Here is a 22,200-nt window from a genome sequence, read left to right on the forward strand (position 1 = left end):
GGGGGCAGCGTTTTAGGACACGTTACTGTGCGTTAGCCGCCTGTATGCAACATTGTAACCAAATCCATGAGACCGTTGGTTGTCTCCCCCCAGCGGATGCTCCTCGGCACCAGTTTGTGCTCCGCGGGAACGCCGTATTGACTGGGAATTACGTTTATTTCAGGCGCAGAGATGCCGCTTCCCTGCGAGTCCCTGAGGAAGGAGCTGGAGGAAGAGCTGAAGCTGAGCAGCGAGGACCTGAGAAGCCACGCGTGGTATCATGGACCCCTTTCACGGCAGGCAAGAGCGACCAAAGCTTGGAGAGATAAAATGTGCTATATTTACCGGCGCAAAAGCAGAGATACTCTGTGTCAAAAGTGTTACATGTGGAGTAATCACCATGGCAACTAATATTAGATACCTGTTGGTTGTTCCACATTTGCATCAAAATGTCTATTTTTGTCTTACAATGAAGCCGAATAGATCCCCCCACCTCGGGGGCAGAAGCACCTGCTAACACTGAGATCATGCCCTTCTTACCGCACCCTCCAGTTCGCCTTTGGCTCTTTCCTCTCTCCTGAATTATGTCTGTCCCCCTCAGGAGGCGGAGCAGATTCTGCGTGACGACGGAGACTTCCTTATCCGCGATTCCTTCTCATCCTTGGGAGACTATGTGCTGAGCTGCTGCTGGTCCAGGCAGCCCCTGCACTTTAAGATCATCGCTGTGACCCTGCGTCCAAAGCGCGGCCGCTCACGGACCCTCTACCAGCTGGAGCAAGAGCAGTTCGATAACATCCCGGCGTTGGTCCGATCTTACGTGGGAGACAAGAAGATGGTGTCAGAGTCCTCCGGGGCGGTGATCGTACGTCCCGTCAACAGAGATCTGCCTCTCAGTGCCCTGCGCGAGAGACACAATGCCCAACAAGCCAACAGAGAGGCAAGGAGGACTGAGGGCAATCTTCTCAGGTATGATGTCATCAGATCCTGATGTATTAATGACTTGGCACCCACTGCTCAAGCCTGCCATCAGGTCACGCCATCAATTATCCCACATTTCCTACTAAAGGTACCCCCAACATTGAAACATCTTCCACCTAATTAACTCCCATATACCTCCATTTACCCCTAACCTTAAAGTGCAGTCTAGAAGTGGACCCTGATAGGTCGAAACGCTTTGTTACCATAGCAGCAGAAAAATTGTAAACTTGTAGATGTATTTAACGTTCTCTCAATGAGTCAGGTTCGCTCCGGTGAGGATTTTCTGCTACTCTTAATGCCCCTCTACATCTCTAATCCCCAAAACGCGCCTCACTCTGTGTCTTCCAGAATTAAAGACCGCTTTGGGAGTCAACCGGGGAACCTAGATGTCCTGAAGGAAAGACCCCTGCAGGGTGCCCAGTCTTGCAGCAACCTCCTCACAAGTGAGTTGGGGTGAGAAAGGGGGTTACAGGGTAACTGAGAAGAGAACGCACGAGCCCTCTTCGGTTAGTTATCCTTACCGACTCTTGTAGTTCATTCTTAATATTCGCTTTATTGGGTCTACTGCATCTCACACGGATCTTCTCACCACATCTGGAGACACCATTTCCATCCTAAAACCGTCCTGTGATGAGTCCTTTTCTCTGCCAGATTTATTTGCCCTATTTACCCCTCTAATTATCTCTTTTCTGACGTCCTTTTAATCCTTCGCTCCGGGCTTTCCGCTCCCGTTTATTTTCTTTCTTGTCTCTCCAGCTGCTTCAGGAGAAGCCTCCATTGCTGTCCAGGAACAGACGCCGGTTCCTCTCTCACCCATTTTTCGCACTGGAAGTGATCCTGTCCTCCGAGTAAAAGCTGTCCCAGCCCCCACCTTGGAGCTTGAGGGTAGCAGCACCTTGCGAGGATCAGACAGCCGGCTACACTCTAAGGCTCCCCCAAAGCCCATACGAGCCCCTTCCATACTGCTCCCCGAGACGTCCGAAGGAACGGACACATATTGGGAACTTATCCCTAAAGCCCCTGTGAGCATCAGGAAGCATGTGGACACTCTGATGGTGGAGGAGAGATGGAAAAACCGTCTTCGGGCAACAGAGACCACTTTTGGGTTTCTGGAATGCAACAGTCCTGGAGACGCGCGTCCCATCGAGGCGACCATGTCTGTGCAGAGACAATCACACATAACCCAGGACGAAGACGATGTCTTTGTCCGGCCGCAGATACAGAACACTTCATCTTACCAACCCCACAGTTTTCAGTCTGTTCTGCTCTCCCCCGAAAATAAACCACTGGAGGCCAGTGCCCTGCGGAGGCTGAAAGAGATCGTCAGCCACAGAGACTGCAGAGAGAGCGCCCTGCACATCTTACGAGAGGACTGCCAGGTATCTCCTCAAGAGAGGGGCGGCCTTGAGACTGGAGACCTCTCTCTGTGTCTCGATACAATGAGCAGCAATAATGTGAAGCTCTCATATGTGACAGTTCGCTACATGGTGTCCAACTCTGTTTTTATTCACAGGAAATTCGCATTTGGGGTGTCTCTCCAGAACAGCAGAAGGCCATGGGGGTGAAGTCAGGACTGGAACTGCTGACGTTACCGCATGGACAGCAGCTTCGGAGGGACCTCCTAGAAAGGTCAGTATGCGCATATATATACGTCCAATGAACCAGCACTCAGAGTGCCTGTAACTGGAGCCGGGAAGTTGATTTTGGGAAAGCGAAGCCACGCGTAGACCTTCGGTGCCACCTAACTACGCGCTCACTCCCCCCCAGGCACCACCTGCTCTGCCTGGGCATAGCTGTGGACATCTTGGGCTGCACTGGAGCTGTAACGGAGCGAGCGCATACCGTGCACCGCATTATTCAACTGGCGGCCGAGCTGCGAGACTCCGCCGGAGACCTCTTTGCGTTTTCAGCGGTTATGAAGGCCCTGATGCTCCCGCAGGTGAGGCCGTTCTCTCCTTTAATATATTATGTTAAAGTGCAGACATACCTGCCGGGGCCGACCCGCTTGAGCTGCTCCTCTCTGAACCGGGCATGATGTTTATTTTTTGCTGGTGGTTATATTTCTTTACGTTTCCGTCATGTGCGTCGCATCGCAGTACATGCGCTCTGCTGCTGGGGGTAACGGGTGAAATGTTTGTCCCCGCAGGTCACACGACTGGAGCAGACGTGGCAAATGCTTCGGCAGACGCACACGGAGAGCGCAATCGCGTTCCAAAAGCAGCTGAAACCGGCCCTGAGAGAACTGGACGAAGGTTAGTAAATTCTTCCTCAGCCTGACGACGCATCCTCCTTCACGCTCTTCTCACCGCCTTCTGCTTGGTGACTTCTGACCGTTCCTAATTCTCAAACAGGCCACTCCCTGCCCTCGTCTGATCGCATTGTGGTCCCGCACATCCTGCCGGTGCTCAGGGCCCTAGAAGGCGATGCCGACTGGGGGGGCCCAGTGGAGGAAGGCTGCGGGCGGCTGCTGCGAGTGCTGAATGCCGCTCGGTCCTACACGGCCAACGCGGAGCTGCTCAGGGACAACGCGGACGCGAAGCTGAAAGGTACAATGTGCCGATGGAGGCAAGTGGGCCATGTGTGGTTACCCAACGACCTCACACTCCCCACCTTTAATCATGGAGGCTGTTTTTCCAGCATGAGATGTACGAGTCTTGGACGGGGGGCCAGGGATGTAGAGGTACCCGTGGGGTAATAGTAGCTCTGGCTAGGGGGGGGGGGGCAGTGTGCGTAGAGGTACCCATGGGGTAATAGTAACTCTGGTGGGGGGCAGTGTGCATAGAGGTACCTGTGGGGTAATAGTAACTCTGGCTGGGGGGGGCAGTGTGCATAGGTTGTACCCATGGGGTAATAGTAATTGGACCCCGTAAATCGTCACTTTTTGATGTCTCTGCAGGATTTCAGCCGCAGGCCGAGCTCCGTGAAGCGTTCCAGACAGAGTTTGCGTTGAGGCTCTTTTGGGGCAGTAAAGGCGCCGCCGTGACCCAGAATGAAAGGTATAAGACGTTTGACAAAGTCTTGAGTGTTTTATCTCAAAAACTTGAGCCAGAAATTGAAGGTAAGAAGACAGGGCGCCCAGTCTACGGCATTTACTGAACTTGCCCGTTACACTCGCTGCCAGGCGATTGGTAAAACGTCCATCTCACCTCGTGACACGTTAAGCACCCGGTGCAGCCACAGCGTTCCACCAACCAGCCATCACGAACTCTCTAATGAACCACATCTGCCCGAGCCAAGCAATCAGCCCATGTCACCCGTTCTCATCCACAGAGAGTCTATCAGTGATATCACCCTCCACAACCCACTACCCAGTGACATCACACCGGGCCCCCAAGCCTTTACTCCATGGGACAAAAAACCATTCAGGATTGTGGCTTTTAGAATGCTTGACATGCTTATTTTTGAATTGTATTAAAGCTTATTTTTTCACCCTATTTATTTATTGTAAAAATGTGTTCGTCGCCCTCCAGCAGCTTCTTCCTTTCGTGGCTGAATATCATCCCAGCCAGAAGAACGGCCCCTTACAGGGATCAGGTTATATAATAAGTAACACGCGCAAGGCCTTTGTGTCTCTTTGATCCTCGACAAGCTTCCGGCAGGTCGCGCCTCACCTGAGCCGCCCCATAAAAGTTTCTGCGTGAAGCAGACGAGCGCCGAGGAAGCTCCCCACATACAGGACAGGTCCTCGTTTGATAAAATTATCTACAAAACGAAGGCAAATCATCATCCTCGGTGTTTATTTAGCTGCCTTCAAGACTCTGTGCTGGTCTTACTACGTGACCTGAACTCTGCTCCGGCCCCTCATGCCTGGATTTGGACGAAGCCTCTATGAGCGCCTAGTACGAGAACATGCGATGGCCACCTTCTGATGCAGAATTTTTACCCCAATTGCTTTTGTCCTGAGGGGTTATCAGAAGGTGGGGGGGGGGTGTACAGGTGCCACATTCACTAGCAGAGAACATGAAAACCTCTAATCTTAGACAGAGGGGGCAGTGTGTGCGGCCCCCGCCCCAGAGGAAAAACAACATCTAACAAAACAAGTCCGAACACAAGCCCCCATTAATAGCAAACAAAACCACGGACAGTCTTGAAATACAGAAGTTTTATTTAGAAATGACAGAGTAGAAAAACAAAATGTGGGGAGGAAAAAAAAAAAAAATACAAGTAAAACCAGAGTCAAAGGGTGAAAGAAAAGGCCACGGAAAAAGATAATGGGTAAGCGTGGCACTGACTGCGACCGCTGGACCACCACAACCAGGCCCAGCTATCGTACATTGCTATCAAAGCCTATTAATTAAAATGGTAAAGCCAGCCGTTGGGGTCCAGCAGCGACCTACCCGGCGAGCAGGAGACACCAGAGCGGATACAGAGACGTCGGGGGGGAGGGGACTGGGGTTAGGTGTTTATCTTAAATAATGGAAAAATAACACTTTTTAAAAAAAAAAAAACGTGAGCAGGGAAAATGCTGAACATTCAGATGTTGCCACTAAGCCTCAGGAAATTTCATCTCATTTTAGTAGTACTATTTTCATTCTTAAACAATCAACGACCCCCCCCCCCCCAGCAGCCGCTGGGCCGACCTGCGTCAGACCGAGGCGGCAAGAAACCGCAGGCAGCAGAGGTAGGAACTAAACGAGACTTCGCTCCATTACTGTGGAGAGGGGAGCAGAGAAGGGTTAATTTCCGTGCCGGCATGCATTACCCCCTCAAGTGCCAGACAGGCAAGTAGAATATCTTACACCCCCTGCCAGCCCTTAAAGGGTTAAATCCCCTAAAGGCCCCTTTGAGAAAGAGCCCCCACGAGCTAGACATGCACTCGAGAAGCTGCTTTATACACTATGAGCTCAGATATGAAGTAAATAAACTCCTTAAGGCATCCGCATAATCTACACAACCCCGACCTCACATTACCAAAAACAGAGCACATTCCCCAAAAACATCCAAACTGTCTTTTAAGCTTTTTTTTTCCTCTCCGTTTTGAATAGAACTTTCTTGCAAGCTGGAATCAGAGCGCCTCGTGGGGGTCGTTTCACAAAACACATCTGGAAAGGACATTTAAAGGGCCGGTGCTACAAAACGAGATTAATGTCTTCGGACGTAAAACCACCGAAAATGAGTGAAACTTTGGCAAAGTGCACTTTCAGCCGTCGCTGCGGAGATACAGCCCTCTGAGAATAAAAGGGGGTATTTTACAGGAAAGCACATGATTCGGGCAAAAACTCAAATGACTGCATGGCAGGAGCACAGCGTTAATACTCCTCCTGATCCTCAGGGGGGGCGCCTTCATCAGGTATGACGAACCCCTCCTAAAAGACAAAAACAAAAGCTCACCATCTACCTACTAAAAAGCGACCCATTTCCAGCCTGAAGCCCCCGCCGGAGACACTTACATCTGTGGCATACAGGATCTCGATGATCTTCTGCAGCACCGGGTCGCTCTCGCCCTCGTTCTCCTGGCAGATCAGCTCGATGTTTCTTAGTTTCCCGAAATAAAAGTCTCTCTCCTTCTCCAGATCTTCCACGGTGATTTTCAGGACATTTATCTGGAAAACACACAAAACTCTGTAAAACGACATCTCAGCGGCTCGTGCAAAGAAGTGAACTACATGTTACATTTGTATAGCGCCAGCAGACTGCGTAGCACTGTTACTACAGGACCCCCGTGGGGTTGAATTCCAGCCCACTCTTGCGTGGGACTTTTTGGGGCAAACATCTGGAAGATGACCGTTTAACCTCACCCCCCAGCGAGTTCTCTGGGTAAACGCTTTACCTGCTGGATAAATTCGGCAGAGTCGTCGTCTCCGTTGCCCACGGCCACAGGCTTTTTAGCAATCCCAGCGTGTGGCTTGGCATTCGCGGCGGGTCTCTGAGCGGGCACAGTCCTTTGGGGAGCTTAAAGGGGGTACAAAAGAAAATATAAGTACAGCTACGACTCAAAGAGGAGCAGATCCTACACCAGCGTGACCACCACGCGTGCTCCACACAACCCAGAGTCACCCGTGTGACATTCAAAAGAGCAACAGCCGGTACCAATTTTTGCCATTTTCTTTAAGTCTGGAGTCGGCTCTGCTGTCCTCAAAGACTTTTCTTCAGTTCCACTCCCACAACCATAACCTGGAAGAGGCACAGCAGGTTCCAGCATTACGGACGAGACGCAGAACCGACAGCCTCCAGCCAGAACGATCCGACGGCAAAACGGTTCTTATACCAGGCACAGAGCATTGTGGGTGAAGAGGCGGAGCAGACATCCACCAATCGGCATCTACCCGTCGCCCCCCCCTCTGGTCCAACCTCTACCCCTAAGCCAAGACACAGAACGCATTTCCCGTCACCTGAGTTCACGGGGCCCAAAGGTTTCTTCGGCTTGATGAGCGCCGGGGCAGACAGCTGGGGCGCCGGGGCAGATTCCTGGCCCTGACGAGCCGCCACGGGGTCGTAGTCCTTCCCGTCGTAATTGGCATCGAAGAATTTCTTAAACCACTGAATAAACTCGAAGTTATCCTGGAACTTTCCTTTCACCAATTTATCAACCGGAATTATCTGCAGGCGACACGAAGAGGTAACATCCCGCGAGACGCCTGCACACGCGGCGCCGTCATCACACGCATGAAGCAGGCGTGCTCAGCAGCATGTACAATACACCAGAAGGAGACCCAGGTGACGCCAGGAAATTTCAGCAAAGCACTCAAACCTACCTTATCGACTCCCATTCTCTTGAAGCCGGCCTGGAGGACTTTATAGTTTTGGATATATTCGTGTTCAAGTTTGGCCTGAAATTTCACTTTCTTCAACATGACAGACCCCGGAAACAGCATGTCCATAAACTGACAGTAAACACTGCCTGGGGACCAAGAACAATCTCGTTAGTCACATGACACGGGTCACATAACAAGTGCCCAATAAACAGGGGCGCAGCGCAGGGGGATTGGAGGAAGCTACATTTTCTTCTATTCCCAATCTAACTTTCCTCCTCCTCCCGGTCGCCAGGCCCTAAGGATATTTTAGCGCCGGCACGTTACCTGAACACAGCTGCTCTATCTTGGTGAGGTTGAGCTGCAGGGACTCGTTGATCCACGCGAGCATTTCATGGCGGCTCAGGTTATCGCTGGTTACGGACGTGGAATACACATTAACTGCCATCTTCTGGAACACAAAGAGAGAGTGTGAGAGCAAACAAGGGGAGGAGGGGGAGAGGCACGGGAAGGAGGCCAGCAGCACAGAAGACAGGGTAATACAGAGGCAGTTGGAAGAAGAGAAGGGGGTAATACAGAGGCAGTTGGGGGAAGAGAAGGGGTAATACAGAGGCAGTTGGGGGAAGAGAAGGGGTAATACAGAGGCGGTTGGGGGAAGAGAAGAGGGTAATACAGAGGCGGTTGGGGGAAGAGAAGAGGGTAATACGGAGGCGGTTGGGGGAAGAGAAGAGGGTAATACAGAGGCGGGGGTAATGAGGATGCGATGAAGGGCAAATAAATCGCGGGGCACATGGAGGAGAGATCCGGCTCATACCAACAGCATTTTGTTGGGTGGGCTAGGAGGGCATTTGACAGGGAGCGGGAGCACGGGGAAGGAACAGGGCGGCGGGGTGGCAGAAAACGAGCGTGAACGAGGACAGAGAGGCTGTATAAAGGCTCGTGAGGGAGAACGGAGGGTAGATCGGTGGAGGAGACGGGTCAGCCTCAACCCCCAGCCCACTCGGTTACCCCAGGGAGGACGGGAGTTGCTCGGAAAGGATATGAGGGACCCGCTCTCTCAGCCCGCGACCCCGCAGCAGCCGTTACCTTCCCGTTGGAGCCGGCCTCACCCGTGCTGATGTCACGCGCTGCTAAATGTGCGTGCCGTGCGCACTGACGTCACCTGCAGAGAACAAGGCACCGCAATAGTTGCTATGGGACACTTTGTCTCCCTGGAAACCCCGCCCTGGAAGTCACGTGACGCGCCTAGATGCTTGTGATATGCCGCTTCCGGTTGCTGCAGTGCGGCTGTCCATGTGACTCAGGCGGGGTGTTGGGCGGGCGCTGCGTGCGGGAGGCTTTATGCCCCTACCCCTGGCTGCCCGGTGGTTCCACGGGGGGGGGCAGGATGGAGACCACGGCCACCAGGAACCCCCCCCCCCCCGCCTAACCTTTGGAAGTGACTTCAGGGCTCACAATCCCTGATTCCCTGCAGCAAATCTGCAGAGTGCTGCGCTGTCTAACACTGATGACATCATGACTGTCTTAGCATTACCGTTCAACTCAATGGGGTCTATGATCGCCACACCCTCTACCGGGACACTGGCGTAATTCTCGCTTGGGTCTGAGGAGAAATCCTGGTTACTGGGGGGGGGCAGAGCTGCCATTCGAGTATTGTTTACGAAATGAAATTAAATCCATCCCTCGGGGGAGAGACCACTAGCTCTGACCGCGAGCCGTTTCCCCAAATCGCTGACTGCTGCCGGAAGGACGTTTCCGGTCCGTCCCGTAAAGCTGCTGCCCGGTTAAACCCAACGGGATGTTTTGTCTCTATTTGTTTGGAACGCTTTGCCCACCAACAACATGGCTGCGCGGACCTCGCCGGTGACATGACATGGCGGAGGTGTGACGTCGGCGCGTGGCGGAAGTGCTGTCCGAGGCTGTCATGGCGCTGCGCAGCTCCTCGGGGCCGTTACCGGAGTCGGTGGCTTCTGACATGCAGAACATGAAGCAGCTGTCAGGAGAGGTGGGGGCCGTCATAACCTCAACAAGGCGGGGGTGACAGGAAGCAACAATAGGGGACCCATAGAGACTGAAAGTGAAGAGATGGAGGTGATAGAGACGGGGGCTGTATCAGAGAAAGGATGGAGAGACGGGGGGGATTGTGCTAGACGAGGAATGGAAAGACGGGGGGCTGTGTCAGAGAAGGGATGGAGAGACGGGGGGGGGGCTGTGGCAGAGAAGGGATGGAGAGACAGTCAGAGTGGTGGTAGGAAGGCGCAGCCGGAGGGGCATCATATGTGACCGTCCGCTCTCCTCGTGATCAGAGACTTTGTCTTCTCCCCGCAGCAGGTCTCCCGGCTCTGCAGAGTCATATTTGGTTTTTTGAAAGAGCAGAAAGAGGTGAGAGAAACAAACTTTATAATAAAATGTCGCTTAGTCTTATTTACGTAGGTAATACGCGGCTCCGCACTCCACCAACTCAGAGAGTCTCCGCCCTCTGCACCCCAGCGCTGTATTACTGTACATGGGTGAGCACGCACCTGTGGGGGTCCGCTCTATGGTTTAGGAGAGGGTGCCCTGGATGACATGTTTATATCATAACATGACTTTCTGGAGTGTGTGACATCCCCATGACATCACTTCCTGATCCCCCTGTTGGCTCAGGGGCTACTGAAGCGAGGTTTCCAACTGCTTCCTGGCGTGGGATCTGCTAATGGGCCGGATGTTCCGCTTCCTTTCACTCTGCAGGTGGAGAGCTTCACAGAGCAGCTCGGTGAGTTCGCCAAACAGAACGGGCTCAGCCTCGGCCCCCTGAAGAGCCTGGCGAGGAGCCTCCTTCTCATTCTAAATGGTGAGAATAAACTTTTTGGGGTGTTTATTATTCATGATGTCACGGAATGCCTTCGCTGTGCATTTAGAATGTTGGAGGAGGTGTGATGCAAACAGCGAGTGACCCCATGGGGGGGACCCCCAAATTACGCCCCCCCCGGGACTCCTCGCAGGACACGATCGTAACGACACCTCAACCTAACGTATAACCTCTTTGTTCTTTTAAGGCGCACTGAAGCACAACGTGACTGGTGAGCAGCTGAGAGCGGATCTTCTGGCTTTGGGTAAGCGCGGGGGGCTGCCGGTGGGGGGGCGTCGTGCCAATTCCCGGTGGCGGGTGTGACAGTTGACGGTTTGTCTACTTCTTGCAGGACTTAGTGAAGAGAAAGCCGGCTGCTTCGCAGATGAGGTAAGAAGATGAATCTCTCCTTACATGGCAAGGTCTCCCTGGAGCGTCCGCCTGAGATCCGTAATCCCCCCCCTCATTCTGCATTAGTTACCCCCAAACCTACCCTATCCCCCCCCCCCATGTACCCAGCAGTGAGTCCGACCGCTAACAGCTGCCCTTATGTTGCAGTGGAACAGCGACGAGCCGGCCCTGACACAGATGGCGATCGGCCGGACCCTGAGTGTCAATCAGCTGGTGGACATGGAGTGGAAGTTCGGAGGTGACCCCCCAGCCGACGCGAGGGATGCTCCTCTGTGCCCCCCCACCCCGATAATTCGTTTTTTGTGTTTTTTAGTCACGGCTGCGACCAGCGAGCTGGAGAAGGCCGGAAATATCTTCCTGCAGGCAGGTTTCTCATCTGCGGGTTATAAAGCTGCAACTCTCACCACCTACAGCCAGGCGTGCGGAGGGAGGGGGGTCACATCCGTTAGTCCTCGGACGCTCGCTCATCTGTTTTCTGGCTTTTAGTTCTTTCATCTGTTTTCTTGCAGCTGAAGATGGTCATTAAAAAAGGAAGCCGGACGGAGCCGATTTACGTGGGTGAGTGCGGGGGTCTTGTGACGCTTGGTGGGGGGGATCTGGTGGACAGCGTCTAACGGAGCTTTTCCCCCCAGAGCTCACCCTGCCCCAGTTCTACAGCTTTCTCCATGAGATGGAGCGCGCTAAGGGCACACTCGACTGCTTCACGTGACGCCAAGGGGGCTGGTAGAAAGGCTTCCTGTGTAACCAGCGTTTTGGGACCAAATCCTCACAAGCTCCTGCGCCCCGGCGGAGCCTGTAGGCCGTAGACTGTACAAAAAATAGAATGTTCCTTCCAGATCCTCGAATAAAGTCCTAGAGTCGCGATTCCCATCTTTTTTTCTGCGGCTGCGCATCGTTTAGGGGATCGCTTACCTCTGAGGAGCCTTCTGCTCCTGAGCGGTGTCGTTGAAACGTTCCTTCCGGGTTTCCTGACATAAATCTTTGTGACTCCAGCAAAGTTTGAGTGGCAGAGGGGTCTTCTCTGTAAAAGCTTAGGGACAAGGAATGTCATTCAGCAGAGGTGGTAATGGGTTATATAATAAGGGGTTCCCCCGTCTTGCACCTGCGTGCGATCAGGTGGAAGCCGCAGCTCTGCCTCTGAATCTTAGGGGCGTGTTGAAGATAACGAAGCTTTGATGCTGGTTTATAATACGGCCTCGACGTATTCCTACATGGAAACCACCTGTGACATCAAACAGCTCACTCTGCAATGTATCTACTACAACTTTAGTTAAAACGCAGTGTGAAGACCTCTAACGATCCATTGGGTATTTACAGAGTCTGTTGAGTCGTGGAATAATAGGGGCCCCGCGGAACATGTGATGTTATTCTATGGCCCCCGTTCTGGGCAGTAAGGGGGTGAGGAGCGAAGAAACTGACATGGAGATACACCCAGAGAGCGATGGCTACGCCATTACTTTCATGGTAACCACTGCATGGTAACTACTACTACCCCAGCAGGAGCTCTGAAACAATCTGCGATGGAAACGGTACGGAAAAAATCTGCGAGATTCGGCCCCTGCGATAAAATGACCTCATAGAACGGAGCCAATTTCAGGAGGTGTTTTTGGGGATCAGACAAGTAACTGGCAGCGATTCTGCGCAGGGGAGGGAGGCAAACCAGTGAAATAACTCTTAAACGGGGGCAAACCAGGGGGCCGCCAGAAAACAAACCTACCCGGCGCCCACAATCTCCCACCATCGCGGCCAACGGCTGAATGACGGCTAGCACCCCCCCCCCCCCCCCCCCGATCACCACGGCGGAGTCCCTAGGGCTCCCTGCAAAATCTTTTATTGGAGCAACACAGAAAACGATGTAGAGCCACTTAAAATATTTATTCATCTGAAGAAGAGACCTTTGAGGCCCCGGAAGCTTATGTGACGGCGTGTGGGAGCAGCCGGGGGCATCCTGGGAACTCTACCCGCCAGCGGCGCAGGAAGCGGGTCCCAAACACACGATGCCCGACGCAGATACTTAACCCTGTATCTCCATATACCCTCCACCCCATGGATGTGCTGCCCCCCCTGTGTATCTCCTGCCCCTGCTCGTGTATCTGCTGCCTCCTCTGATACCCACCCCAGGCTGCTGCCTCCTCTCACTCCCCACCCCCTGCACGTGCCCGCCGTAGCCCTACCCCCAAGTACGGAGGCCGGGAGGGCCGGGCCTGTGACGTCACGCAGCCCCTGCCCAGCTGCAGCTGTCACACGGAGCCTGGATCCGGCCCGAGGTGGGACCCGGGGGGGTGGAGGGGACAATGAGGCATAACGATGCTCAGACCGGTTGGGTAAATGGATCGGGAGGGTAACTACGCCTGGGAGTGCCTCGCTGGCGGCTTGTCAATAGGGTATCAAGGTCCGGGGTGTCTGACAGCAGGGTATCCAAGGCTGGGTTCATCTCAATGGAGGCACTCAGGGGAGGAGGGCATCTCTGTGGGGGTTAACTATGGCTGGGGACATCTTCCTGGGGTGTATCTAAGGCTCGGTTCATCTTTGTGGGGCATCTGGGTCTGGGGGCATTTTAGTGGGGATGTCAAAGGCTGAGTGCTTCCCCCTGGGGGTATCTAGGGCTGGGTTCATCCCTCTGGGGTATCTAGGGCTGGGGCATCTCACTTGGCGGTATTTAGGGTCCAGGAACATCAGGCTCCTGGGCTTCCATGGTCACATTGTCAGGTATGTAGAAGGGACACTTTAATGATGGGACACTTTAATGATGGACACTAGTTGGTTATAAGGGTTGTCTCAAAGTGCCAGTGGTGTCTCCTTATGAGGTAGATGGGTAGATGGAGACACCTGGGGTCTTTCTGTCTGGAGGTAGGGGCTGGTCGGGTCTCGCGGTGAGGGGGGTACTGGCGGTGAGGGGGTAGATGCCTGATGGGGGTATTTAGAATTATGCCCAGACTTCCCATTCTCTCCATTTAAAGCCAAACGGCCCCTGGCACCGGTAATCAGGTATCAATATATCAGCTCCCCGAACTATTACCCCTGGCAGAGGGCATTAAATTGTCGCACTTACTAGCCAATCAGTAACGAGTATATTGTGAATGTATTGTTGCCCGGTAACCCAGCAATCGCAGGAACCGGTGCCTGTTCGATAATATTTGTGTAAATTATGATTTTTTAACCACTGAAAGAGTTAATTGGCAGAATAATGCTCTTTATCCACCAATATTTATAACCAATCGTTAGATTTTATATCCCGCTATCTGCCTCGTTAATTAATCCCAATAATCAGATCCTTTAACTATATACCAATTAACTTTATTTCTGCGATATTATTCAGCTCACTAGAATCTCAATAATGCAATTATTTTTATTACTTATTCATTTATCACTTATAATTAGTTATTATTAGTTAATTAGTTATTAGTTAACACTCTATATCTCAAATATTGCAGTTGATTTAATTGGCTTAAGATAGTCCAGTATTATCAGTTGCCACGGGACCGGGCCCTATAGCATGGGACTCTTGGGCCACCGAGTGAGTTTAGCCGCATGAGGGCCCCTCCGTTAGTGAATTGTCTGATGCGGCTCCTTAAGTGACTCCGCCCCCAATTAATAACTGATAATGTAATTGATTAAAGCATTTATTAGAAGAATAATGGGGTTTATTTAGCCCGTTTAATTTATAAAGCCATTCCCTGCTATTTCTATACACATTACCGGGGCTTTTAGGGCTGTAGAACCCTGTGATACCCTCATACCCAGCAAGCATTCTGACCTCCTAGAAAAGAGGGGCATCGGGGAGGAGAGAGGGGGCATCAAGGGGGAGAGAGGGGTATCGGGGGAGGAGAGAGGAGCATCGGGGAGGAGAGGGGGGCATCAGGGGGGAGAGAGGGGCAGCAGTGAGAAGCACAGGGATTTGGGACACAAAGAGGGACTTGGCCTCATAATAAGGGACACTTGGAAAGCATGAAGCATTGCCTCCTGGAGTAATTACTGCATGAATTGTAGTCTCTGCATTGATCTTAGATGGGATGTAACTTTATTGCACCTTAGACGGGATGTAACTTTATTGCACATTAGACAGAATGTAACTTTATTGCACGTTAGACGAGTGAACAAAGTCTGAGTTATATCTCAGTGGGGCGAGTGGAGCTGTCACTCCGTGTAAATCCTGGCTACACGTTATGGACACGTTCGGCTTCGTGTCTCTCATGGTTCTCGGCTCTGTTCCAGGATGAGATCTCGGTGAGCAAGTAGAAAGCCGGACATGAATGACCCCACATGGGCAGAGAAACCTGGGACAAGCCCCAGTGAGGACGAGAAGATGCGGAGCCCCCACAACCTGCCGGGTCCTGAGGATGGTGAGTTATACCAGGGGGTGGGGGGATTAAGAAGTTGTCCGCTTTTTGGCTGACCGACAGCAGGGGGCCTCAGTTTGCCCCAGGGCAGCCTGCTATGTGATGTGGGTGGTCTGGTGGAAAAAGGGACAATCTACCAGGGGCAGGTTTACCATTGGTTTGGGAAGGGAAGGGTTACAGGTGTGTGGAAGGAATGTGCAGGGGGAGGAGGAGGTCAGGGCTGGCCAGGGTGTGATAGTCTGGAAGAGCTCGGTTGTAAAGGTAAATAGATATCCTCCGATTTAGGTCAAAGATCGTTTCCATGGAGTTTGGGCAGTGGCTGTGGGAGCGGGTAAGTTTTAGATATGTGTCTAGTGATGTATGAGTAGCGTATGCCAGTGGCAGGGCCTTGGGCTTAAAGACATTGGGGTGTGAATATAAGGTTCATGGTGTGTGGGGGGACTAAGGCTAATGACAAGGGCTGAATGCCTTCCTAGGGGGAGGGACGGAATGTGGCATGCCCACCTCAGAGGAGGTACAGGTCCCAGGATGCCTTCCTCTGGGGAGGGACAGAGTGTGGCACATTTTCCTCTGGGGAGGGGCAGAGTTAGGCATGTCTTCCTCTGGGGAGGGACACAGTGTGGCACATCTTCCTCTGGGGTGGGGCAGAGCAAGGCACGTCTTCCTCCAGGGAGGGACCAAGCGTGGCACACCTTCTCTAGAGAGGGGCATGTCCATAAGGGGCATCCCTGTTTGGGGGAGGGGCATAGTGCATGCTTTCCTCTGAGGAGGGGCAGAGTGTGGCACACCTCTCTGGGTGGAGTCATTCCCTTTTGCTGGGTGGTGGGGGCTGTGTGTGTAGTTCTGTAAGACTGGTCGGCATAATCTCTGCTGGGCGCGGCGTTCCGTTACATGGTTCCGTGGCAGTGCTGTGTCTTTTAGTATGCATGTGTTGGGGGTTTTGCGGGGTCTTTGCTTGGTGTAAAGTTGTCTGCAGAAGGAAGTCGTGTATTGTGTGACTCGCACGCAGGGCCGGCCTTAGGGGTGTGCGACCGCACAGGGCGCCTGCCCAGGACTTAACTTAAAACATCGGGGTTTTTTTGTTTGTTTTTTAAACTTTATTTAACATCATTCATGTTAAATAAAGTTAGATTAAAGCATCGTTTTTTTTTTAAGTCCCGGGCAGGGGCGCCGAGCGGTTGCTCGTGAAGTTCTCAGCAACCGCTCGGCGCCTCTTACTCTCCGTGACTCAGTCGCGGTGCCGGCATCTCATGTTGAGAAGAGAGAGAAGACGGATGCCTCCCGCTCTCACCGCAGGACTCCGGCAACAAGGTAAGTGGGGGGGGGTGTAGTTTGAAGGGGCAGATGGGGGGGTGTAGTTTGAAGGGGCAGATGGGGGGGGTAGTTTGAAGGGGCAGAGGGAGGGTGTAGTTTGAAGGGACAGGGGGGGTGTAGTTTGAAGGGGCAGAGGGGGGGTGTAGTTTGAAGGGGCAGAGGGGGGGTGTAGTTTGAAGGGACAGGGGGGGTGTAGTTTGAAGGGGCAGAGGGGGGGTGTAGTTTGAAGGGGCAGAGGGGGGGTGTAGTTTGAAGGGGCAGAGGGGGGGTGTAGTTTGAAGGGGCGGGGGGGTGTAGTTTGAAGGGGCAGAGGGGGGGTGTAGTTTGAAGGGGCAGAGGGGGGTGTAGTTTGAAGGGGCAGAGGGGGGGGTAGCTTGAAGGGGCAGAGGGGGGGTAGCTTGAAGGGGCAGAGACGGGGGGTAGCTTGAAGGGGCAGAGACGGGGGGTAGCTTGAAGGGGTAGTGGGGGGGGCGCCAGAGGAGTAGTCGGCACAGGGCGCCACAACGCCTAAGGCCGGCTCTTCTCGCACAGATAATACTGTGTAATCCATGGAAGATCAAGAGAGACCGTATGAAAGGAGAGACATGGGGGAGGGGAGAGCACACGCTCACTCACACAGTAACAGTCACACACGGCTCAGTGCTACGTGTGGCAGCTGCACCCCCTACTAGAACGTGTGCGACGGTCTGATTCACAGCCGTGTGCGTCTGACACTCTTCTGCGTGTTCCTGTGCATGTCACATTCCTTGCAGACGCTCTCTGTCCTTCCTGCTGTTTCTTTGTGTCTTGAGTATGGGAAGTGGATGTCTCGGGACCCCCTCCCTTCCTCCCCACATGGTGACATGTGACAGTCCTTAATTCCACTCCCTTCCCTAATGCCCCCTTATTAACAGAATCTGGCTCCCTGTAAGGATCCTTTCTGGATCTTACAAGCTGGTGGGGGGGGCGCAGGTCTTTAACCTTTTGGGTTCTTTTGCTTTGGAGCTGAAACAGGGAGATTTGTTATTGAAGAGTCCTGCACCAGTTTTAAGTTTAAGTATTAAATCTTGTGCGGTTCTTAGGCATGCCAGGGGCGGCAATAAACTATACCAAGGAGGGGGCTGCAATCCCAGACTAATTGGCTTAGGAGTGACCAGTTTGCCGGATCTGTCATGGGTTAGGAGTGACCAGTTTGCCGGATCTGCCATGGGTTAGGAGTGACCAGTTTTCTGGTCTCTTTTTATGTTATCAGCAATGGGAAAGACATTCTGTGATCTGATTGGACTTGGTCATAGAATTCACTGATTGGTCAATGTTTCCGAGGGTTACTTTTTTCACATGAGAATTTTCTCTTTCAGACGATTCTTCCTCTGAGAGCTGCAACGGAAATGTATTCTCTGCTCTGAATCCGTCCACCATTCCTCCCAACACGAGTCGCGATGCATCCCTTCCTGACATGAACGGGAATCCCACCGCTCCCGCCCCAGAACTTTCCACCTCGGCTGACGATCAACCCATTAATCTCAGCGATAAGATGCGCCCGTCTCTAGGGGCCCAGCCTTACCCATCAGATGGCTGCACAGCAGAGGTCGTCCATAACCGCGGGAAATACGTCCTCAAAGCCACTTCCGAGGTGAGTTGCAGTGAAGGCGAGATTTGGAGTGGAGTCTGGGGCCCGGGTTTTAACATTTAGTGTCTGTTCTCAGTCCCCTCCGTACAGTTCTGGAAGTTACGACTCTGTTAAAACAGACGTTAGCTGCTGTGCTGAAGACCTGACAGTCGGAAGAACCCCCGCTGGGGATGAAGACGATGATGATGACCATGAAGATAATGACCGCATTACAGACACAGAAGGGCTGGACCCCGAGCGTCTGAAAGCTTTTAATGTGAGTGTCTCTACGTTCCTCGATCCAGGAAAACACTGGACGAAGGTTTGGTATCATTCTGTGACCTTCTTCTCTTCCCAGATGTTTGTTCGCCTGTTTGTGGATGAGAACCTGGACCGCATGGTTCCCATTTCCAAACAACCCAAGGAGAAGATTCAAGCCATCATAGAGTCCTGCAGCCGCCAGTTTCCTGAATTCCAAGAGCGTGCGCGAAAACGCATTCGCACGTACCTGAAATCCTGCCGGCGCATGAAGAAGAACGGATTGGAGATGGTGAGAACAGAAGCTTGAAATGTCTGCAGGTCCATAGCTGGTCCGGGTGATATGATGAGTCCACAGAGACTTGTGACCTTTTAGTAACCAATGAAGGTGAAGAGCGGGTTCAGCACCTCAGAGGTTCCTTCTTCAGACTTCTGCTTGACATACCTGTTGATGGTTTACTGGTCTAGGTGACATACCTGTTGATGGTTTACTGGTCTAGGAGACATACCTGCTGATGGGTTTACTGGTCTAGGTGACATACCTGCTGATGGTTTACTGGTCTAGGTGACAATCCTGCCGATGGTGTCTCTGTGTAGAACATTCATTCTTGCCCCTCTCTCACCAGGCCAGGCCAACACCTCCCCACCTGACTTCGGCTATGGCTGAGAATATCCTGGCTGCAGCCTGTGAGAGCGAGTCACGGAAAGCAGCCAAGAGGATGAGACTCGAGATCTACCAGAACACTCAGGTAACTCGGTACCGGGACAGGCTTTGGCCGTACAGCGGATGTAGTCCTTACTAAATCAGCTGACCCAGGAGTGGCCCAGGCGCTCTCGTCCTTCACTAGTCCTCTCCTTACTCCAAAACCTATAGTCTGTGCTCCTTCCCAGAATTCATCATGTATGATGTTCCAATGTTGTCAGGCTTGGTTTTGAGGAGTTCCACAGACCCTCCATATTCTGTCCCTGTCTCCACCTCCGTGCTATACCCCAGAGTGCGGCTGATTCCCTTTTGGTGAAGTTACCCCTTTCTGTCTGTCACAGGAGGAGAACGCTGTGGTGGAGAAACCCTCGGGACACGGACAGTCCACCTTTCCACTGTCAGCCGGGACCTTCAGCCAGGACCCTGTATACATGAACGGAAGCCTCCATTATACATACCGCGGATATGGGCCCATTGGGGGGAGCCTTCCCCCTCCCACCTCACTGCCAGCTGGAAACCATTGCAACGGTAACCTCTTGCATGGATTGGGGGACGGTTGACAGATGGGACGTCACAGTTACTGTGATTACAACCCTATTGTTTATTGATATGTATAGCGTCATCATATTCTGCAGCGCTGTACAATGAGACTTACGACAAAGCACTTTTGCCGTTTACCGTATTTGCTCGATTATAAGACGAGGTTTTTTCCAGAACAAATGCTCTGAAAAATACCCCTCGTCTTATAATCGAGGTCGTCTTCTAATCAGACCTCATTCTGCTGGGGCCAGGCTGCTTACCGGGCTTTGGTCGCGAGCAGCGTCGCTCCTACTAGCTGCAGGAGAACAGGAAGCTAGCACAGTCCTCACATAACTCTGCCTCCCCCCTCCTTCCTCTGGGGGCGGGGCCAGAGAAGTTGCTCGCACAGCCGGGCCCCTGCAGAAGTCTGCAAGTGGGAGATCTGCAGTTCAGTTAAGGGGGTGGGGGAGGGTTTTTGTGATTAGTGTGTGAAGTATGTGTGATTAATGGAATGAATGAGTATTTAAATGTTTGTGAATGAGTGTGTGTGTGATAGCATGGATGTGTAAGGGGGGTGGTGGTGGTAGCATGGCATAGGGAGGCTGTAATCACACTACTATCATCCCCAGGTTCCAGCATGTACTGGCTGCCTTGGCTTGATAGTAGTGTGATTGCTGTTAGCAGTTATATATATATATATATACCTCCAGAAATGAATTTTAACCCCCTATATGCCACTCACCCCCATGATATGCATTTTAACCCCCTATATACCAGTGGCATATAGGGGGTTAAAAGGCACATCAAGGGGCAGAGTGGCAAATAGGGGGGTATAAGGCATTTCTGGGGGCAGAGTGGCAAGCCTGGGGGCAGATGTGAATAACTGGGGGGGGGCAGGTTGGCAAATAAAAGGAAATAAAAAATATATATTTTTCTCAATCATAGCTTTTATTAAATATGAAAAAATAGTTTACATTAATTAATATTTACTAGTAAAACGTTTTTCCTATAGGGTAGTCTTATATTCAGGCTTTTTGTTTTTTTCCTAAATTAATATTTTGATTTTGGGGGGTCGTCTTATAATCAGGGTCGTCTTATAATTAAGCAAATACGGTATATCTAATCGTAGCTTTACCTCCTATGTACAGGTGGCCTTAGTGACATTTTTATGGGGTAAAAAGAGACCTCGGCGGTATCTTCTTCAGATGTGGCTTCTAAGACTGCGAGTAGCAGCAGAGAATCCATTTTTGTCTGTTCAGTAACTGAGGTGTTTCTCTAAACAGGCCCAACAGACCTCAGCATGAAAGCGTTGGCCTCCGGCAGCACCCACAACAATGCCACCAGCCGGGCGATACCGTGTGCCCAGCTCAGCCCCACCGAGATCGGCGCCGTCCGGCAGCTCATCGCTGGCTACAGAGAATCAGCCGCCTTCCTCCTACGCTCTGCCGACGAACTGGAAAACTTGATATTGCAGCAAAACTGACTGGTGCTCCTCAGCGACCTCCAACCTCAATCTGTTGTTTTAAAACTAAGACGAGACGTCTCTCCCCCCTCCGGACAGAGTCACAGACGGCGAACCTGTCCCCCCCCAGTCCTCAGCCGTGAAAACCTGGAGGCTCCGTCTCTGCACTAATACTTTCCTTTTGCACCCTACCTTCGGAATGAAGCGTGTCCGGCCCAGCGGACAGGAGCCGCCTATTTATTGAGAACAGAATTTCTTTGATTAATTTATTTCTTTCTGGGCAGATTCTCCGCTTTGTTTTTTTGTACAGATTAGTTTGTATTCGTTTAATGATTTGTAGCATTGAACTGACATTCCATCGAGACCCCCAACGGCTGGAGGCATCTTCCTCGCCTTCCATACCGTCCCACCCTTGCTTCAGGTGTAACACAGGCCCTGGTGGCATGCTGCCATCTTATCCTCGCTATGCTGTCACCTTTCTTCTCCCAGTAATCTACCTGAACCCTACCACCCCCACTGATCTGCCTGACCATGCCTTCACATCATTCTAACAAGTGGCCAATGCACTCAGGCCTTTGAGTCATCTCCCTCCGACACTCGGACCTTCACCTTGTCACGAGACTCCCCTCGAGTACCAGTAAGCGCGTATTCCTCTGTGTGGCCCCCCCCCCCAGCGTCCGGCTGTCGGGGGGCTGAGTCGTCGACACACTGATTAGCTCGCTGCTGCTATTATTGACATTTCTTCAGGTAAACTTGGCTGTCCCAGGACACCCTCAACGCGTAACCTCTCCTGCTTCATATCGTTTCCAGGATTTTGCACAGAAAGTAGAAAACGGTCTATTTTGCTTTACGTGAAAACTCAGGCTGCCGGCCCCCCGCTCCGCACTTCCAGGTCTGTGATTAGGGTGACTCCGCGACTCGTCCTTCTGACCGCGTTATTTGTAAGAAACCCCAAAATCCACGAGTTCTGCACAAGCAGTAAGCGGCCTGCAATGTCCCCGTCAGTCCGTTTCATTTCATGTCGTTGCCTGGCTCATGTTTTGTGCTTGTTTTGTATTTTCTCATTTGTTGGATAATTGGGATGTCTTTTGTTTTAACGGTTTTTTAGAGTCCGTTCCGTTTCCCG

At 52.2% G+C, this 22,200-nt stretch overlaps 4 protein-coding genes across 4 annotated transcripts; 3 read left to right on the top strand and 1 right to left on the bottom strand.

Annotated features, from left to right (window-relative positions):
• The first annotated feature begins 171 nt into the window (after positions 1-171).
• Positions 172-4,053, top strand: LOC149282043 (breast cancer anti-estrogen resistance protein 3 homolog). Its single transcript, XM_089498701.1, has 9 exons — positions 172-279; positions 581-945; positions 1,306-1,400; positions 1,714-2,336; positions 2,471-2,586; positions 2,725-2,896; positions 3,104-3,209; positions 3,309-3,503; positions 3,854-4,053. Exons 1-9 carry the CDS (start codon positions 172-174, stop codon positions 4,051-4,053), a joined length of 1,980 nt encoding a protein of 659 aa, XP_089354827.1.
• Positions 4,054-6,206: 2,153 nt separating this feature from the next.
• Positions 6,207-8,097, bottom strand: LOC149282044 (microtubule-associated protein RP/EB family member 1). The gene is made up of 6 exons (XM_089498655.1): positions 7,977-8,097; positions 7,653-7,798; positions 7,290-7,497; positions 6,728-6,849; positions 6,348-6,500; positions 6,207-6,263 (listed from the first exon to the last, which is right to left on the bottom strand). Exons 1-6 carry the CDS (start codon positions 8,095-8,097, stop codon positions 6,207-6,209), a joined length of 807 nt encoding a protein of 268 aa, XP_089354781.1.
• Positions 8,098-9,573: 1,476 nt separating this feature from the next.
• Positions 9,574-11,599, top strand: LOC149282045 (COMM domain-containing protein 7-like). Its single transcript, XM_089498737.1, has 9 exons — positions 9,574-9,654; positions 9,978-10,031; positions 10,380-10,482; positions 10,688-10,744; positions 10,832-10,869; positions 11,038-11,128; positions 11,204-11,253; positions 11,400-11,448; positions 11,523-11,599. The coding sequence occupies exons 1-9, from the start codon at positions 9,574-9,576 to the stop codon at positions 11,597-11,599; spliced, it is 600 nt and encodes a 199-aa protein (XP_089354863.1).
• Positions 11,600-15,139: 3,540 nt separating this feature from the next.
• On the top strand, positions 15,140-21,095 carry LOC149282046 (nucleolar protein 4-like). Its single transcript, XM_089498702.1, has 7 exons — positions 15,140-15,233; positions 17,882-18,156; positions 18,230-18,409; positions 18,491-18,682; positions 19,017-19,139; positions 19,435-19,621; positions 20,896-21,095. The coding sequence occupies exons 1-7, from the start codon at positions 15,140-15,142 to the stop codon at positions 21,093-21,095; spliced, it is 1,251 nt and encodes a 416-aa protein (XP_089354828.1).
• The last annotated feature ends 1,105 nt before the right edge of the window (positions 21,096-22,200 follow it).

This window comes from Sceloporus occidentalis, unplaced genomic scaffold (assembly GCF_023333645.1).
Source record: "Sceloporus occidentalis isolate IW3139 unplaced genomic scaffold, rSceOcc1.0.p SCAF_124, whole genome shotgun sequence".
Taxonomy (NCBI): domain Eukaryota; kingdom Metazoa; phylum Chordata; class Lepidosauria; order Squamata; family Phrynosomatidae; genus Sceloporus; species Sceloporus occidentalis.

Bases quoted from the DNA above. Each gene is read 5' to 3' on its own strand.
- LOC149282043 (XM_089498701.1), top strand. From the start codon at position 172: ATGCCGCTTCCCTGCGAGTCCCTGAGGAAGGAGCTGGAGGAAGAGCTG. The intron at 3,210-3,308 runs GTTAGTAAATTC...ATTCTCAAACAG, and splicing joins CCTGAGAGAACTGGACGAAG to GCCACTCCCTGCCCTCGTCT. The intron at 3,504-3,853 runs GTACAATGTGCC...ATGTCTCTGCAG, and splicing joins CGCGGACGCGAAGCTGAAAG to GATTTCAGCCGCAGGCCGAG.
- LOC149282044 (XM_089498655.1), bottom strand. From the start codon at position 8,097: ATGGCAGTTAATGTGTATTCCACGTCCGTAACCAGCGATAACCTGAGC. The intron at 6,850-7,289 runs GTGACGGGAAAT...ACCCCCTTTAAG, and splicing joins TTTGGGCCCCGTGAACTCAG to CTCCCCAAAGGACTGTGCCC. The intron at 6,264-6,347 runs GTAAGTGTCTCC...TTTGTCTTTTAG, and splicing joins AGATCCTGTATGCCACAGAT to GAGGGGTTCGTCATACCTGA.
- LOC149282045 (XM_089498737.1), top strand. From the start codon at position 9,574: ATGGCGCTGCGCAGCTCCTCGGGGCCGTTACCGGAGTCGGTGGCTTCT. The intron at 10,745-10,831 runs GTAAGCGCGGGG...TACTTCTTGCAG, and splicing joins AGCGGATCTTCTGGCTTTGG to GACTTAGTGAAGAGAAAGCC. The intron at 11,254-11,399 runs GCAGGTTTCTCA...GTTTTCTTGCAG, and splicing joins CCGGAAATATCTTCCTGCAG to CTGAAGATGGTCATTAAAAA.
- LOC149282046 (XM_089498702.1), top strand. From the start codon at position 15,140: ATGAATGACCCCACATGGGCAGAGAAACCTGGGACAAGCCCCAGTGAG. The intron at 18,157-18,229 runs GTGAGTTGCAGT...GTCTGTTCTCAG, and splicing joins TCCTCAAAGCCACTTCCGAG to TCCCCTCCGTACAGTTCTGG. The intron at 19,622-20,895 runs GTAACCTCTTGC...TTCTCTAAACAG, and splicing joins AGCTGGAAACCATTGCAACG to GCCCAACAGACCTCAGCATG.